General features: G+C 39.3%; 1 protein-coding gene across 7 annotated transcripts in view; it reads right to left on the bottom strand.

Annotated features, from left to right (window-relative positions):
* Positions 1-19,416, bottom strand: part of BNC2 (basonuclin 2) — a 428,416-nt gene that overhangs the window by 335,674 nt on the left and 73,326 nt on the right. For 6 of the 7 annotated variants that reach the window (XM_047831334.1, XM_047831336.1, XM_047831337.1 and 3 more), the window contains exon 2: positions 17,043-17,132. The exons of the other annotated variant lie outside the window; for it this stretch is intronic. In XM_047831334.1, coding sequence (XP_047687290.1) covers positions 17,043-17,132 — 90 coding nt within the window. The remainder of the gene's footprint in view (positions 1-17,042; positions 17,133-19,416) is intronic. 7 annotated transcript variants of the gene reach the window in all.

Here is a 19,416-nt window from a genome sequence, read left to right as displayed (position 1 = left end):
TTATGGAGGGGCAGGAATCAAACAATAAATTTGTAGTTACTTCTCATCTTCTCATCAAAGTAAACTGAAGAAGAAAAATGGTTTTTTTTTGTTTTTTTGGTTTTTTAGTTATTTTTGAGAGAGAGAGAGAGCGTACGTGCAAGAGGGGGATGGCAGAGAGAGAGGGAGAGAGAGAGAATCCCAAGCAGGCTCTGAGCTTCCAGGACAGAGCCCCATGCAGGGCTCAAACTCACAAACTGTGAGATCATGACCTGAGCCAAAATCAAGAGTCTGATTCTTAACTGACTGAGTCTCCAGGCACCCCAGTGAGGAAGAAAAATGTTCTGGTCCAAAAATGAGAGTTCTGATTATCTGAGTTTTACTTGCCCCAAGTTTTAATATATTAGTCTTCCAATGTGCCAAGTCTTCTCTTTACTCTGGGCTTTTACCAATGTTGTTCCTTGTGCCAGGAGGATTTTTAGCCCCATTTCCTAGACCCTTTCACTTCACCAGGCTAACTCTAAAGAAAAAGGAAGCAGAGGTGTCACTCCAGTAAGTCTCTGGTACTACATGTGCTGATGGACCGCTGGGCTTAGGGTTCCACAGCACTTATCACAAGGTCCTACCCACTTTAAGATACTCTGAGGGCAAGGAAGAAGTGTCTCTGTTTTGTTCACCACTACATCAACTATACTTTGTAGCATACAGTATGAACTCGATAAATAATTTTGAAAAAAAAAAGAACTTATGTATTAATGGATCAATTAAGAAGTAAATATTCTGTCAGAGACACTGAGCATCCCTAATTCTTAGAAGGATTTACTCTAAGTAAAACAGGGGTGTGTGTTTCGTGTAATGAGAACATCAGAGTATAATCGGTTCAGTAATATAAGCAAAAGACAGGTCTTAGGTGCTCCTGTTCGCAGAGTCTGTAAATGTGAAAGCATGAACCTAGTAGAAAGTTAAATAGATCTAATCACAGGCTATTAAGTATGTTAATGTCTTAAATACACCATTGCAAATAAACAGAAATAAGGTGCAATTAGGGGAAACAATTAAAAGAGAATTATACCATATTTCTTGAACTTGGTTCCCAAAGATCAGATTCAGATGTTGCTTTTATTCAAAACCTTTGAAAAAGTAAATAAAACATTCTGCACATTGTTCACTATAAATCTTAACTTACCATTCAAATTAAATCTAAACATAAACATAACCTTAAATCCTCCTCTAGTCCTACAAATAATTCAGATAATCAAAATCTAACTTCTAGGACAACAATTTTTCTATGAGTACAATATTTATGCTGAAGAGAAAAGTTATGCAAATCACAGGGACTTACACTTATGTTACATTTAAGTTTACTCTTGTGTGTATCATAAGGTTCAACAGTCCACAAATTTACCTAAAGCTGAGGTTGCCTATGAAACAATTATACTATTTAGGACACTTTTTTAAGTAAGCTCTATGCCAAACATGGGGCTTGAACTCACGACCTTGAAATCAAGAGTTGTATGCTCTACTGAGTGAGCCAGCCAGGTGCCCCCAGGACATGTATAATATTGATTTAGGTTTAAGATCTATTTGGGAATAGCCAATAAAAGCTTCAAACAATATGCACTACTTTGTATTATTTACTTTGGCATGTGATCCTAACAGCTATACAACAAACCTGAATTAAGAATTCACAAATTAGATCTCTACTTTATTTATACCACTACTATATTCAATCTTCCTTCGATGATGTCTAGAAATGTTAAAGTAGATCAAATAAAATATCAAAGCCATGTTAAAACTAGATCATTACTAACCTTAGATATGCAACAGCCCAATTAGCCAATTTATACTGATAATTTTCCAAATAAATTTTTAATATTCATCAAAATCTTTTAAATTTTTGGATACATAAAAAACACTAAGATTTTTCAATTTAAAATTTCAAACACAAAGTGGTAAGTGACAACTGAACTAGCAGAATGTCATCCAATTTTTTTTTCCAGTAAGTCTGACACAAATTCAAAATTTTCGGTTGAAACAAAAAAAATCCTTTTTTTTTTTTAAATTTTAGAGAGAGAGATTATGTATCAATGGGGGAGAGAGGCAAAGGGGACAGAGAGAGAGACAGAGAGAATCCTTTTTTTTTTTTTTAACTTTTTTTAATGTTTGTTTATTTTTGAGAGAGACAGAGTATGAGTAGGAGAGGGGCAGAGAGAAAGAGAGAGACAGACAGACAGACAGACACAGAATCTGAAACAGGCTCCAGGCTCTGAGCTGGCAGCACAGAGCCTGATGCGGGGCTCGAACTCACAAACTGCAAGATCATGACCTAAGCTGCAGTCGGACGCTTAACTGACTGAGCCACCCAGGTGCCCTGAGACAATCTTAAGCAGGCTCCACAGCCAGCACAGAGCTGGATCCCACAACCCTGGCTGGGATCATGACCTGAGCAGAAATCAAAAGTCAGGAGCTCAACTGACTGAGCCACCCAAGTACTCCTACAAGAAAAAAAAATCGTATTCAAAGAATGGAGGAAAGCACTACAGGAAGAAGAAATAAATGTGGCTATGTTTCTAGTCCGAGAGACTCTGATGCTGTACTGTTCCAACACTGGAGACACTGAAAACACAGCCCCAGTTCTAGAGTTGCTCATATTGTGGTGGGGGAGATGGATAATAAGGGTTCAGTGTGTTCAGTGAGTTGTTTTCAAAGGTCTTTGTGGTAATCTGGTGCTACTTTTTCACGGAGTACATGGGACACCTACCACCCTTGAAAATAAGTTAAACAAAGCACTTATAAGAAGTTTTTTTAAATCTAGTCTGGAGCATTACAAAAATATACAAATAAGTGTCCCATAGGTATAAAGCAGTAGGTACCTTAAGGAAAAGATGGCAAAACAGGAGGCATACCTGGGAAACAATATGGCTAGAACACAATATAAAAAAGACCATCAGCGAGAGATGGAGGTGAAGATAAGCTTGCCTATTCTTTTTTAAATTTTTTAAAATGTTTATTCATTTTTGAAAGAGAGAGACAGAGTGCAAGCAGGGGAGGGCCAGAGAGAGGAGACACAGGATCTGAAGGAGGCTCCAGGCTCTGAGCTATCATCACAGAGCCCAATGCAGGGCTCGAGCTCACAAACAATGAGATCATGACCTGAGCCCAAGTCAGATGCTTAACCGACTGATGCCACTCAGGCACCCCTAAGCTTGCCTATTCTTAAGGAGATCCCTGAACACAGAAGGAAGGGCTTATTCTGACCAGAGAGAGTCTGTAATGGATGAAGTTTGAGAGCTGAGCAGTGATAAAGTCATGGTTTTAAAAGTCTCCAGTGCCAATGAATACACTGCCCTGGAGGGAGCTTGAGGGTAAACTGGCCAAATTACATAGCCAGCTTGTACTAGGGGAGTATGACTGAAAAGGAGTAAAGGAGTGATACGAATTCACTTTATAAGCCACCAATCCCATTCAACTCCCCAGTAATCATAACAAGACTTTTTTTTTTTTTTTAAAGAAGGGACAGTTCTAAGAGACAAAGCAAACTAAAACAACTGCCTTCAGGATTTGGCGGCAAATGGAGTGGGTGAACAAACAGGAAGAAAATGATCTCTCAGGTATTTGGGCCTGGTCTCCTGAGAGACCAGGAGAACGATGGTCACTTGTAGAGGTTGGTTAAGGTTCCTGTGTACATGCTGACATAACAGTGCATTTCAGAGACAGCTTCCAACTTATTTTCTTGAAACAGGAATGTGCTTGTGTATTAGAGAAAGAACTAGAACCTTAAATTCGCCTTTACCAAACACAACTCTCCACTAAGTAAATGTGAGTCCACTGCAACATAAGACTAGACTGTCTAAGCCTTAAAGTATCCCTCTGGCAAAGTTTCTGTTGGGGTCTTTACCTCCTGATTGACACTGTGGATGAATAATTGTTCCCTATCTTCAGAGATCAGAAATTAGAAAAATTAAAAAAAGAACTGGAAGGCCACACAGAAAGTAATTGGATCAGGTGACTAATTAAAGTGATAGAAGCTCTTACTCTATATTTTTTGAAGGGAACTACTCAAGAGCAGATGCAGGTTAAGTAAGGCCTAAAGCTTATATGCTCTTAAAGAAAAAGCATGCAAAAATATATGCAAACTTCACAAAAAGAAATGACCATGTGAACACATGCGCTGGGGCCCTTCCCAGGGTCTTGAAGGGCAACTCGCCTCTGTGCACATGGCTTTATTCAGAGGAACAGTCCTGGAGCTCAATGGCCATCTGAGGAAACTGAAAAGAAGGTGGACAATCTCAAAAGAAGGTGGGCAACTTCTGTTGTGATAGGAAGAAGCAGACTTTCCTGGATAGCACCAAAAGAGTTAAAATTGCCCAAGAAAATGTAAGCAAAAAGAGATGAGTGGCTAAGACTGGCTGATTACCCCTACAAAGGTCTCATTGGACAGGGGTAAAATACAAAGAAAGTGTGTGCCAGTTTTTACAGAAAACATATGGGAACTTACCTGGGCAAATTTGCCTTCTCTTAAGTAAACAAGGAGTCTTTTCAGGTATTTTGAGTTGAAACTGAGAAGGACATTTTTAATTATAGAGAATGTGGAGAAAGAGTAACTCACTGGAGAATAGTGACCATAATGCATTAATATTGCATTAGGTGGAAAAGACTAGATCAGGAGTTAAATTTTTACATACAAAGACCACTATACAAGGGAGGGAGGGAGGAAAGGAGGGAAAAAGGGGGAAACAGAAGAAAAACACAGTCTCTATTTGAATAAGCTTACATGAGGGACTTTTTGTAAAAGAAGATTAATAAATGTTAAAGAAAATTAATTTATTCCCCCAAATGTGGCTCCTCAAAATTAAAACAAATATGAAATGTAAACTGTTAAGGCAAAAGCTCCCTTCTCTGTCCCAGATGCCCTGTTCTATGTGAGTTAAGTGCTTGGGGCAAGCAAATTCAATGGTACTGTCTCTCCAGCTCTGAATTCCAACTGCAAAGGGGGAGATGCCCTACACCAGATGTGAGGGGTAAACTCTGGTAGGCATAGGTGGAGCAGGAAGAGCAAAATCACAAAGGTCAGCACCCCTAAGGGAAGGTCTTTGATCTGTAGTGTAATAATCCCAATCCCACAGAGTCCCCATGTCCTCCCCCATCCCAAACCCAACTCTCATCCAGCTGGCTGGACAGCTTCTCCCTCTGCCACTGCTACTGGAAAGAGACTGGAAAGAGCAAAGATCGGACAAGGATCAAATAGGACAGGCTAGAGAACAGTAATGGTGATTCCAGGTTCCCTTGGGAATAATAAAGTAACAGTGGGGATGGTAAGACAGCCAATTAGTACATTTCCAGGCAAGAGAGAGTGGAGGCCAAGGAAAAGGATGGAATTAAACACCAATTTTGCCAGTCTGCCCACTTGGATGTTATTCTTCACAGATATGAGACTGACAAGCAACCAAGGCAAAGGTATAAAATTTACAAGAGTGGCAAGAACCCTGTAACTAGCTCTGCCTCCACCATTGCTCTATGATCCTGAGTGAGTCATCAGAGCCTCTCTAGACTTCCTTGCTCTTAACTGTAAATTTAAGAGTGAGGAAAAAAAATAATCGTGTGATGGGGTGCCTGGGTGGCTCAGTCAGTTAAACATCCGACGTCGGCTCAGATCATGATCTCCTGGTGTGTGGGTTCGAGCCCTGCATCGGGCTCTATGCATACAGCTCAGTGCCTGGAGCCTGCTTCAGATTCTGTGTGTGTGTGTATGTGTGTGTGTGTGTGTGTCTCTCTGCTCTTCCCCTGCTCTCACTCTGTCTCTCAAAAATAAACATTAAAAACAATAAAATAATCATGTGACTCCCTCCCATGATAGCATTCTAGAATTCTAAGGACAGCATGGTGTACACAGAAGAGTGTGCACTCTTGAGCCACACTGCCTGGATCTGCATTCCAACTCTACCCCAACCAGCTGTCTGACTCTGGCAAAGTTACCTTACCTCTCTAGACTTCAGTTTCCCATTTGTAAGAGATGAAAATCTAAATACTCTCTACCTCTTGGAGCTGTCCTGACTATGAAATGCTGTGTTAGTTGTAATTATGGCTGTGAGCCAATTTTGTATCCAATACCTTTTGGGTATAGGCCTTTGTATGGTAAATCACCTTTCCTTATTCATCAGAGGAGCAAATACACTGCCCACCGCTTCCTGGGGTGCTTTTCTTCCTAGACCAGAGATAGACATTAATCAAGCAGAGAATTCTCCCATTAGCCTGGATGCAGCCTGAGGACCTTCACTGAATTAGAGAGTACATAGAAAATGAGTCAGTTACAGCCACATCTTAAATTTAGATAATACTGTGTTCATTTATCACTACACTTCCATCCCATACTGTTCAAACTGGTTCAAATGTACTACCCTCCAAAAACAGAGAACCCCTTTTGGTGGAAAAAGGAACAAGACAATCCCCTACCTATAGCTGGTTCAAGACTACAGAACAATGATTTACAGCTCCAGGGACCACAGCTTTTGCAGAAACATTTAAACTGTGATCTATGGAAAACAATGGTAAGTGAGATGAATGCAGTTATCTGATACTATATGGTGAAGGCATTCTTCTAAAACATGACAAGTTTATTCACCGATAGTGCAATAAGCCAAAACAAGGTAGATTCTGGCAAGACACAAGGATAAGAATTTAAAGAAATCAACTCCTTCCATGCCCACCTCCTGATAGGCTTCACCTCAAGGTAATCCCACACTCAACACATCCAACATACAGGGTCTTCTCTTCCCCACCTGTTGTCACTCTTATACTCCCTACCTCAGTTGAGACCAACTCCACCTCCCACATACTTGTCAAACCAAGCCCTACCTTTGCAAGTCTCCTCCATTAGCATCTGGCTAAATTAGAGTAACAGCCTCTACTCTTGGTCCTCTCAAATTCACCCTCCAATCAAATCTCAGATAATTTTCCTGCTTATAACCCAAAGGCTTTTACATGCAACAACATGAGTGAATCTCAACAGCATTACACCAAAAGAAAGAAGCCAGACCTAAAAGTTTATATACTATATAATTCCATTGATATGACATTCTGGAAAAGGTGTAACTCCATAGGGGCAGAACGCAGATCAGTGGTTGCCAGGGCTGGGGGTGAGAGGAGGGGTTAGTCACTCAAGAGCACTGAGGATTTTAGGAGGTGATGTCAATGTTCTTCATCTTGACTCTGGTGGTGGTTACAGGACTTAGAGCAAACAGACCAAACTACATACTAAAATGGTCCATTTTACTCTGTATAAATTATACCTTAATATAAAAGAAATTGGGGAAAACCCCGTGGACTCTCCCACTGCCTACAAGTTCCCACTGCCTACAAGTTCCATGGCACTGTTGATCTGTCTCATCTTGCCCTCCACATTCCAGCAAAAATCAACTTTTTAAAATGTCCTGCACTTTCCATACACAAGCTTTGTCTTACTCTTCAAAACAGCTTTTCCAAATTAACTCCTAAGCCCTCCAGGCTGTCTCCCTGCCTCTACCACCCATCAAATTCCCAAACTAGTAAGTTGGATGCCCTTCCTCTAGGCTCTCATAATGCCTGATATTTCCCTATTACTGCATTCAAAGAAATGTACTATATATATTATAGGTATATGTTGTGATGTAATAATCTTGTCTTTCATCAATCAACTGAAATGTGAATTCTTTGGAAAATAGGACTGCTTTTTATTTACATGTGTATATGCAGCCTGACACATGGGAGACACTCCAAATCTGTATTGGAATACTTGTTTCATAAGGCATCACTGTATCACCACTTATAAGGGTGCCCCTTGGTTCAATAAATATAGGCAGCTTTTGCTGCACAACCATAGAAATAACTATGCAAGCTGAAACCACACAAAGCAATCTTAATAATCAACAGGAAAAATATGATTTTTCTAGGACCTCTAACGTTTTTGGGGGGTCAAAACATTAAAAACTATCAATTATAAAGACACACACATACACAGACACACACACACGAAAATGAGAAAATATTTAGTGTATTGTAATTTAAAATAATCAAAACTTTGAGAATTCAAGTATTTTCTTCCTTTATAAAAAAAAATCAAGAGTTGTTTGTACTGTCTTCTTCTCACTATGTAACTTAAAACACCAAATGAGCATCTTTTGCATACCTCGGTGAATTGGTATCCTCCTAAGTTTGGGTTAGCTCCCAACATTTTATCCTTTGTGCTTCCTCTCTCTGGCAGTATCCCTCTGGGGAGTTCCTTTTAACATGAATTTTTTTGCCAGCATCCTTTCCTCTGTTAGGTCTTCATCCTTTTAGCTATAACACCTTCTTAATTTGTGATGTTACCTTTCACTAAGCTCCTCTGGTTGCATATACAGAGTATCTACAACAGTGGCAGAGTTGATATTCCTGTGGTCAGCTATTTTTCCAGAACTCTCTTTACAACTGGCTCAATTTCATTTCCAGTGTTATCAGTTTTCATTTCTTTGATGCAACTTTGGTCTTTGTTGGACAATTCTCTCTTTGCATTATCCCATTTTAGAAGATGTTATGCGGGTTTTTCTCCCAGAGACAAGAAAGCAACACACCTACACGCTTTGCTGTCTTTTCAGGGCCATATAACAGGGTGTGCTAGTTGGACTTTTTACAATGATTCATGGTTAACATAATAAATGAAATCTAAACTTTTTGGGAAACTGGTGTCATTTAATTAACGTAATAACTGAAAACTGTGCATATGGGGGCTGTAAAAACTAAGAATTATTTATATTTAATAAGTAAGTAAATAATTTTAGTAGTAATGAACTGGCTCACCACTGGGTGAAATTTAAGGAGTAGGAATTTAGCGGCGCATAGGTAGCTCAGTTGGTTAAGCATCTGATTCTTGATTTCAGCTCAGGTCATGATCTCACATTTCCTGGGTTTGAACCCCACATCAGGGCTCTGTCTTGACAGGTGGACATTTAAAAAAAAGTAACAGGAATGGGGGGCACCTGGGTAGCTCAAACAGTTAAGCATCTGACCCTAGATTTCGACTCAGGTCATGATCTCACAGTTGGTGGGTTCAAGCCCCACAAAGGACTCCAGGCTGGGTTTGTGGAGCCTGCTTGGTATTCTCTCACTCTCCCTCTCCCTGCTCCTCCCCAGCTCTAAGTAAATAAATTTTTTTTTTAAAAAAGGAATAGGGAGTTTTGCCCTTCCCATCTACACTTTCTATCTTATAACATCACAAAATCAAGCCAACTTCCTAACAATTCAATTTATAGTCAAGTATAACAAATTAGAGGAAAGAGATTACAATCCAAACTCTGTTACCAGTAACAAAGTTAGGTACTAACACTGTGCCTCTGTGACTTCCCCTATAAAACACAGTTAAATAGCACTTCCTTCTGCACAGGGTGGTTGTGAAGACTAAGGAAGAAATAGACTTTAAAATGTACTTTGAAAATTCAATTAGATACCATTACATCAAGAGTACAGTGAGTACATAACAAGCAGTATTGTAAGAGCTTTTCATGAATTTTCTCACACAATTCTCGTAACTATCTATAAGGTGAGTAGCATTATAGTCTCCATTTTACAGAGACTGAAGCATTGGGAAGTCAAATAACTTGTCCAAGGGCATGCAAATAGTAAGCAGAGAAGCCTGTATTTGAACTCAGGAAGTAGAAGTCCATAGCTCAAGTTCTTCAAAACGTCTTCACTGACTTGTCTGCTTTCTCAGAACATAGAAGGACATGGTCACTGACAAGTGTAACACACTGAGTCCTAGAAGTTGGACAAACCGAATTTACTATGACTCAACACAGGAACCTTCTATTAAGACATTTTCAGGTTTCTGGCAAAAGGACAAAGACACACCATGTCCAGAAACCCAAGAAGCTAAGCAGAACTATAAAAGGAGACACAAAAGTAGATGGGGAGTTCAAATATATTCAATTATTTTATGCTATTGGGTGGAAGCATAAATACCAGAAAAGTGCTAAGAAACAAAATTCATTTTGCAAGAATAGTGAAGGAATTATATTTATCATGAGTATATAAAAAAGCAAGAGTGCCATAAAAACAACATATGTAGAATCAACAAACTTCATTGACATTTTCAGTACCACTGACCCTGAAAGTTAATAACACTGTTTGCTAATGTCTGATTTCACAAGGAATTCCATATGGAAAAGAAACATGAGAGCCTAATAAGGATGTATGATACAAAAGCAAAGGGATTAGTTAACTAAAATAAGTAGATTCCTCTCAAAATCTAATCCATTCAGAAGGACACATTTAGAACATTTGTATCTCATTAGGGGTATTAAGTGAGAAAGAGTCTCAGCACCAAGCAGTCCTAATTATAATTCATCTTAGGAAATAAAGTGAGTTTTCTTTACTAAACAGGAAAGTATACTCTAAGAAGCAGCTTAAATGTAATAACAGGACTGTTGACAAAGTGAGACACCAAATAAACCTTACAGCCCAAAGGAATACCAACTAAAACCCGAATAACCACTCAAAAAATAGAATGTATTTTTAGAAAATTACCCGACACCTTTTTTTCTATTATCAATCCTAACAATCCAAAGCAGAAAAAAAAAGGTGCTAAGGAAAGAGTACCCAATTATAAAGAACATAAACAAAATAAAGTAATACAAACCAAAAGCAAACATGTTTGTTCAATCACTCACACCTTCACCAAGGTTCCATCAGTGGTGAAAAGAAGATGGTTAACAAGAATATTCACTGACAGAAGTGCATCTGCTTTGGGAAGGGGCAGTTGAAAATGTTTTGAATCCCACCAAAAAGGAATATTTGTCTGAAACAGAAAATACTTTAACTGATATATAGTGGATTATGTGACTTATAGATTTTAAGAACTACTTCACAGATCTGAAGGGAAGATAATAAAAGGGCATGATTAAAGCATTAGAAGAAATGGAGTACCTGGGTGGCTCAGTCGGTTAAGTGTCCGACTTGGATCAGGCCATGATCTCACGGTTCATGAGTTCAAGCCCCATGTCAGGCTCTGTGCTGATAGCCCAGAGCCTGCAGCCTACCTCAGAGTCTGTGTCTCCCTCTCTCTCTGCCCCTCCCCCATTCATGTTCTGTCTTTCTGTCAAATATAAACAAACATTAAAAAAGTTTTTTTTAAAGCATAGAAGCATTTTACTGGATAGAAATTAGGTTGAGTCCAGGTAAGAAAAAATCGTTCATAAGAGCTTAAATTATTAGTTCTCTTGTGGAATCAGTAAATAGGGTGTCAATGACGCCAGCTCTGCCTTTCCTATCACAGTGTCCATCTTTGTGCTTGCTCACCGGCTCGGTAAGCATCACAGCCAAGCTCCAAGCCATAATTTGTTTTTTTCATTCCATATTGGAGACTTTCACTACCCTCTCCCAGCAGACCTTCTCTTACAAACTACTGGCCAGAACTTAGTCACATGCCCATCCTTAGACCAAACACTGCCAAGGGAAACAAAATCATCACGACTTGACTTTTCTATTAGTCATCAGTTATCTCCCATTATTGCCACAGCTTTCCTGCTCCCATTCCCCACTCCCAGACACTTCAGAAGAGAGAGGTGAGATGGTTCTTAGGGTAGCCATCAGTATTGAACTCAATAGTTCTTAAAGATTCATAGAACAACTGTAAAACGGCAGTTTTATGAAAAGAAGTCAACAGTTAACATCACTATGTAGGTCCCTGTGAGTTTACAGAACACTCCTCCACTAGACAATAGGAGCATCAGAATGTAATGAACTATTTTACTAGTCTTTTACTCATCTTACTAGTTAGATGAGTAAGAGTCAGTAAAGCAAAGTAGCTTTTAAAAAGCACAATTTCTCAGCCAACATCAATCAGAAGAAACTATGGCAGTTCTTTTCAATTTTACATTTCTCAATATGCTCTAGTTGAGCTATCCTGTCCAACCTCACCTCTCTACTCAGTCTCTATTTAGGGAATCAGGGGCTGGGAAAACATACAGGTCTAGATGCATCAATCACTCCATTTTTTTTTAACTATATATATATATATATATATATATATATATATATATATATATATATATATATCTCCCCCATGCAAGACATCTTCCTGTATTTAAATTTTTGGTTATAGACTTATGATGAAGGAAACTTCAAATACCTCGAAAAGCTCAGAATGCAATGGTCTTTGAGGGCAAGACCATTCCTTCTGTATCTTAACTCTACAAACAGCACTCATCCTAAAATTGGAATCATTGGGGGTGCCTGGGTGGCTCAGTCAGATAAGCATCCGACTTCAGCCTAGATCATGATCTCACCGTTCCCGAGTTCAAGCCCTGCGCTGGGCTCTGTGCTGACAGCTCAGAGCCTGGAGCCTGTTTCAGATTCTGTATCTCCCTCTCTCTCTCTCTGACCCTCCCCCGCTCATGCTCTGACTCTCTCAAAAATAAACATTAAAAAAATTTAAATTGGAATCATTAGGCTGACACTCAAAGTATGAATACAAACTTAAGAAACTTTTCTCATTTTTAAAAAAGATTTTATTTTTTAAGTAATCTCTCTGCCCAACTCAGGGCTCAAACTCAGGACCCATAGATTAAGAGTTGCATGTTCCTCCTTCTGAGCCAGCTAGGCACCCCCATTTTTAATAAAGTAGGCTCTACACTCAACATGGAGCTTGAACTCACAATCCTGAGATCAACAGTCACATATTCTACTGACTGAGCCAACCACGCACTCCAGGACTTTTCTCATTTTTATTTATTTTTTTTAATGTTTATTTTATTGAGAGAGAGCAAGAGTGGGGGAGGGGGAGTTGGGGGGGGGGGAAAGAGGATCCAAAGCAGGTTCTCTGCTGACAGCAGAGAGCCCCATGCGGTGTTTGAATTCATGAACCATGAGATCATGACCTAAGCCAAAGTCAGACACAACCCACTGAGCCACCCAGATGCCCCACTTTTCTCATTTTTAAACTAAACTGCATCACATCCTCCTCCTTGAACACATCTCATCTTTTCCTCAATGCTTTTGGGTTGTTCTTTCTACCTTAAAACTTGCTTGCCAATTAATGCTCTAATTTCTGTCATTCAAATTTTATCAGAGGAAATTCAGGGTCTATCTCACATGCCCCTTCTCTTCCATGCCCAGGGAGAGTTCAAGATTTTGAATCATTCTTCACAGGATTTGCTCAGTATCCAACTCTCAAACTCCCTGAGGCCTTTAGCAGACCCAAGAAAAGATGCAATCAATGTTCTATTAAAGTCCCCAAAAGTAATGAGACCAAAAGGTCAGCTGACTATAGTTTAAAATAGGACCACTGGGGCGCCGGGGTGGCTCAGTTGGTTAAGCATCTGACTCTTGATTTCAGCTCAGGTCCTGATCTAACATTCACGGGTTCAAGCCCCGCCTGAGTCTCCATGCTATCAGCGCAGAGCCTGCTTGGCATTTTTTCTCCCTCTTTGCCCCTCACCTGCTTGCTCTCTCAAAAATAAATAAATAGGGGCGCCTGGGTGGCGCAGTCGGTTAAGCGTCCGACTTCAGCCAGGTCACGATCTCGCGGTCCGTGAGTTCGAGCCCCACATCGGGCTCTGGGCTGATGGCTCGGAGCCTGGAGCCTGTTTCCGATTCTGTGTCTCCCTCTCTCTCTGCCCCTCCCCCATTCATGCTCTGTCTCTCTCTGTCCCAAAAATAAATAAATGTTGAAAAAAAAAATTTTTTTTTAAATAAATAAATAAATAAACTTAACAAAAAAGGAACAGGACCACTGCCTGCATGTTCCCTCACTTATTATTTTTTTCCCCCTTTAAAACAGTGCAGGTGGAAAATACTCAGTAAAGAAACTGGGAAGGCTCAAGAGAAGATGATAAGGAGGCATCCACATCTGACTGGTTTCTTTACATTCCCCGAGACACCTGATCTGCATGCATCTACACACCACAGAAAAGACACAAACTAATTCTGGTTTTAAACACACACACACACACACACACACACACTCCAAAAGTCACTACGATGCCAGAAACATTTGGGAGACTGAGCCATCTGATGACAATTACAGGAATCCTGGAAGGGAAAAGAATGCTCAGGGAAGGCCAGACAGCCCTGTAATTATAAACCCTACCTCAGCCCTGGAGTCCTCCCCACACCCTCCACATCACTGCCAGGGAATGGTAGATGGTGATGCTTCTACTCAACATTCCCAGGCCAATCCCAGAGGAGAGGCATGCTCACACACACCGCTTGAGAGAGCACATGATGATTTTGGTTTGCTCAGTTTACTCATTAGTGAAGTAAGACACTTCCTAATTATCATGAGTTTGGTTCCCAAGGACTATAAGACTTTTAATAAAAAGATAACTGAAAAGGCAAACCACTGAAAAAATTAATATGACATTATTAATTAATAAAACTTTTTTCCAAGTTCCTTTTATTCATTGAATTGATCCTTGCGGAATTCAGGGTAGGGGACTGGGAGATAAGAGTAGTGGTTGGGAGGCTCAAAGAAGCAAATATTTACTGAGCACCTGTCAGAGCAAGCTGCTTTCAGAATTAAGAAACCTTGTGAAGGAGATGGCATCCCAGTTCAATGACAACTAAAGCTCAGAGAGGCAATGTGCCCAGTCCCAAGCTCTTAAATGAAGGCAGTTGGCTGGAAACCCAAGCCTACCTGACTCCAAAGCCTACACTCTTTCTACTAAACTACACTGCTGGAGACTGACTGCAAATACATCAGAGTTAGATCTAGTATAAGCCAAAGAGGCATTCACCAACACTACCTTATCAAGGCAGAAATGACTTAGTTTCTTTCTTCTTACATAATTCATATAAAGTATAAGAAGTGAGTTGCAGGTAATTCATAGAAAGTTTAAAAACTTTTTGTAAGAAAAATTTTTACATTATGTTTAAGGGAGAACAAGCACACACACTAGTGAGGGAGGAGCAGAAAAAAGGAGACAGAAGATCCCAAGTAGTCTCTGGGCTGACAGCAGAGAGCATAAAACTCAGGAACTGTGTGATTATGACCTGAGTTGAAGTCAGATACTTAACCAACTGAGCCACCAAGGCGTCTCTATTTGTAAAAATTTCTAGAAATTGTTATTAATCTACCCAGAGAACAGATAATGCTATTTTTAGTCATTTGGTACATTTCCTTCCAGAATTTCTTCTTTATATATATCTTTTTATGTGCCACAAAGTTGGCATACTATTTATAATTTTGTGTCCACTTCTTTTCAATTAATGAATTGTGAGTATATTCCCATGTCATTAGAAATTCCTCAAAAGTCTGATTTTTTCAATAATTACATCAGAATATATTTTATAACTAACGTCTTCCAACTGAAAGCTCTGTGCCGACAGGATTAGGAAACTTAAATACCTGAAATATTACATATTCCATGTAGATGTCTAAGGAAATAAGGAAGTATACGAGACTGCTGAGCCATGAATCATGATTCCACAGAATCCCTGCTGTTAAAAGGATGCACTTCAGTAGAATCACATTTGACAAAATACAAAGTTAGAAATATTACCAACCCATTTTACACAATGTACTAAATTAAAAATTACGATTGTAAACTATCAATTATCTTCTACCAATGCCTTTTGTGGGTCAGTATAGAAGTCAAAAGTGCCAAACATTGTGCAGTCTTTTTTTTTTTTTTTTTTTTTTAGAGAGAGAGTGAGCGACCATGAGTGAGTCGGAGAAAGGAGCAGAGGGAAAGAGAGAGAGTATCTCAAGCAGGCTGCACACTCACCATGGAGCCCAATGCGGGGCTCAATCCCACGACCCTGGGATCATGACCTGAGCTGAAATCAAGAGTTGGACGCTCAACTGACTAAACCACCTAGGTGCCCTATGGAATCACCTTTAAATACAGTCATGATAAACTGGGCTTCTACAACATGCCGCACAGCAAAGAACTGTTCAACTATCTTATAAAACATGATAGTGGTAATAGATAGCAATACTAAGAAGTAAAAAGGAAGAGGACAGTGATGGTAGCTTTCATTCGTTAAGTCTTACTCTGTGTCAGTCGCTGTTCTTAACTCTTAATATAGATTTTTTAGACTTAATCCTTTCTAAATCCCATGAGGTATCTTATCCCCATAAAGTAACAAGCAACTTGAACCCAGAAAACTTGAGATCAAGTCCATTCGTGGCTCTGATGATCTGCACATAGTTTCTTCTCTCTAGGTATATAATATCCTCACTGTATAATGGAAGGGTTGGGGCTGACAGCAGTGCAGATTAAATGAGCTCTCATGTACTGTGGATTTGACAATCACTTGAAAATATATATAAGCCTCTCTTAACCCACAGCAAACACACATCACTAAATAATCATGTCACTAAATCTCATTATGGGCTCACAATCTTTCACAGCATAGCACACTAGGAAGTTATGAACAGTCAACCCACGGTTAGCTTTAAAAATGAAACCTCCTTGGGGCACCTGGGTGGCTCAGTTGGTTAAGCGTCCGACTCTTGATTTTGGTTTACTCAGGTCATGATCTCACAGTTTGTGAGTTCAAACCCCAAGTGTGGAGCCTGCTTGGGATTCTTTCTCTCCCTTTCTCTGTGCCCCTCTCCAGCTCTCACGCACAGGCTCTCTCTCAAAATACATAAACAAACATTAAAAAAAAAAAAAGAAACCTCCTTGGCCACCTAAAGTGTGAACTTGGTAAGAGTGTCACAAAAGTCCAAAAGCTAAAGCTTGCTAATTCTAGAAATCTGAACCCAAGATGAGTGCAGTGTGTCAATTATCTAGTATCCAGCTGAAAACTCTTGAGAAACTGCATTTTCCTGCCACCCTGAAAGCTGGCTGACCTAAACAAAAATATATCCTTACCAACAGTTGCCCAGGACAACCAAAAAACAAAAGGTCTGCCACAGTGGGGCACAAAAATCCAAGTCAGTCCCAGTAAAGAAAGGAAACTATCCCACCAAAGAGAAGGCTGCCTCTAGAAGTAAAGTGTGGGATATATCCATCGGGGCCTAGGGGAAGAGGTCCATATCTTGATTTTCATGTAGCCCAGCTCCCATGTATTAAGTTAATGGTTTAGAGCTCAATGAAAATAATTACCAGCCTGGCTCTGCAATCCATCAATTTACCCTGAGCACTCCTGCCGATTCTTTCTTTGGTCTCCAGGACCCAAGAATCCCTTTCGTTGATCTGGAATATGAAGGAAAGGTTGGTTGTTACTAGTTTCTCTCTTTCAATTCTAAATTTCTGCCAAGTAATTAGGAAAAGAAAACGAAGAATTATTTTTGAGTATTTTAATGTAAGCTATGGGGGTGTTAAAACAGGCATAGCCTCTCACAAAAATAAGATTAAAATCATACATCTTTGACCTCCCCTCATCTAAGCAGAATGGACAAATACAATTTGCCTCTAGGCTGTGAACTTGGGGATGTGATCCAAATCACCTCCATTCAAATTTAGGTAGCTTGCCAAGAGTAGCTTAGTCAATAAATGAAACATATATGGATTTACAAAAGACTTTCATATGTTCCCTGAGAGATCCTAATGGAAGGCATTATTACTATCCCCATCTTACAGATGAGGACAACAAAGTTCAAAGTTCAAAGTACTAGCCCAAGATCACACTTAAAAAGTAGGAAAGCAATCTTCTGGGTTCAAACACCAATCTTCTATGCATTTTTTCCAAACAACTGTAGCATGTTATGTTTAAAGAAATTCCTCCAACTAGAAGTAACACTCAAAACTAAGCTAAGGACTTTATGAATCATAATGAAATCTTAAGCATATCCACCCAGCAGGCAGGTATTCATTTTGCACTGTCCACTAAACTATATAAATATAACAGAGGAAATTGTGAAATTATCTCACAATTCCTCCCACCACCTTGTAAATCCATTTCCACTGCACATATACACTGAATGGACATCATAAATATAATAAACCTATGCCACAGAATACATATATACATGGGAGACAGAAGGTAAAGAACCATGTGGCAGTAATGATAATGGTGAGCCCTTTCTGCCATTTAAGTTATCAACACAACTGCTTCCTTTGGTTACCAGCAAACACCATGAGAAGGCAGTCTGTGACTCCATGTACTACCAATCCAAAGCAGGTAGCTCTAAAAGCTATATAAACATCGACAGGGCTGTTTGTTATTGCCTAGAACCATGGTTCCAGCCTCTGCAATTAGAACAGGCAATGTTTGACTCCTTAGGCATATGAAAGTCTGCTAAAATATACATACATATTTTCCTCGTTTTTGATTCTATAAGCAATATACTCTAGCTGCAGAAAATCTTGAAAGTGTAGAAAAGTGTAAGGAAACAGAAATTAGTCATAATCCCAGCACCCAGAGACAAGAACTGATGACACACTGGTCTATTTCTTTCCATTTTTTTCTCTGACATCAAGACTATTTAAAATATTTCCTTTTCTACAGAAAAAGAAACTAGTTTCTTCAGGGAAGACAAGGAAAATACAGCTTAGAAAATTTTAATTCCATTGTATTTATAAATAAATTCAAATTTCTTGAATAAAATTTTAATGATATAACTATAGCAAAAAATAACTTAAAATCCTTTGGAAAAGCTCAGTAAGGCCACCATCTAATACCTCCCAGTTCTACACCCACAAAACCAGAAGAAATAATAATCTATAACGAGCATAAATAGGTACTCTTGTGAAAAGCCTGTTTTATTTTTTCAAATCTTATTGTCTAAAATCCTTTTTTTCATTGAAATTACTAACCCTATTATCCTGACTGGGTTCAGGATTCACTACCCCAAAATAAAGTAGGCTGGCATACTGAGTATCTTAAGCTGAAGGAGTTTGAGAAAATGGTAGAAGCAGGAAGGTCACTCTACCTTCCCCTGGCCCTTCCTGCCTGAAACAGGCCATAAAACCTTCATATACAACCTACACCCAGAGGAAAAGTGCATCCTTATCTCTGAAGACAAAGGGATGCAGAAAAGAATTCTAACAAACAGGCCTTGCTAAGTTTCTCTTGGTTTACTATAATTACCTCACACTCTTACCCTATATCATCTTCCTCCACAACCATCCCTCATCAAATCTAGCATAAAATAATCAGGTCTGTATCTTTGGGTGTTTATTTCTTACAAAGGTTTCCATAAACTTTTTGTAAGTCACATAAAACTTACATTAAATAAATTAATACATGTTTCTTCTCTTAAGCGGTCTTTGTCACTTTAATTTTCAGACCCAGTCAAGGACCTTAAGGAGGTCCAGGAAAACTTATTCCTCCTGTATAATCTTATCAGTGAGAAAAGGAACTTCAGCTCACCCCAAGAAGAAACTATGTAGAAAGGAACATATGGTCCTGTTTCCTTCTCAAAATTCCACTTCTAGATACAAAGGAAATGTCATTTAAGTATGGTATATAAGAGGCAATTGGGTGGCTCAGTTGGTTAAGCATCCGACTTCAGCCCACGTCATGATCTCATGATTT

This window comes from Prionailurus viverrinus, chromosome D4 (assembly GCF_022837055.1).
Source record: "Prionailurus viverrinus isolate Anna chromosome D4, UM_Priviv_1.0, whole genome shotgun sequence".
NCBI lineage: Eukaryota > Metazoa > Chordata > Mammalia > Carnivora > Felidae > Prionailurus > Prionailurus viverrinus.
Note: the sequence above shows the minus strand (reverse complement) of the source record. Positions and strands in the feature narration are given on the sequence as shown.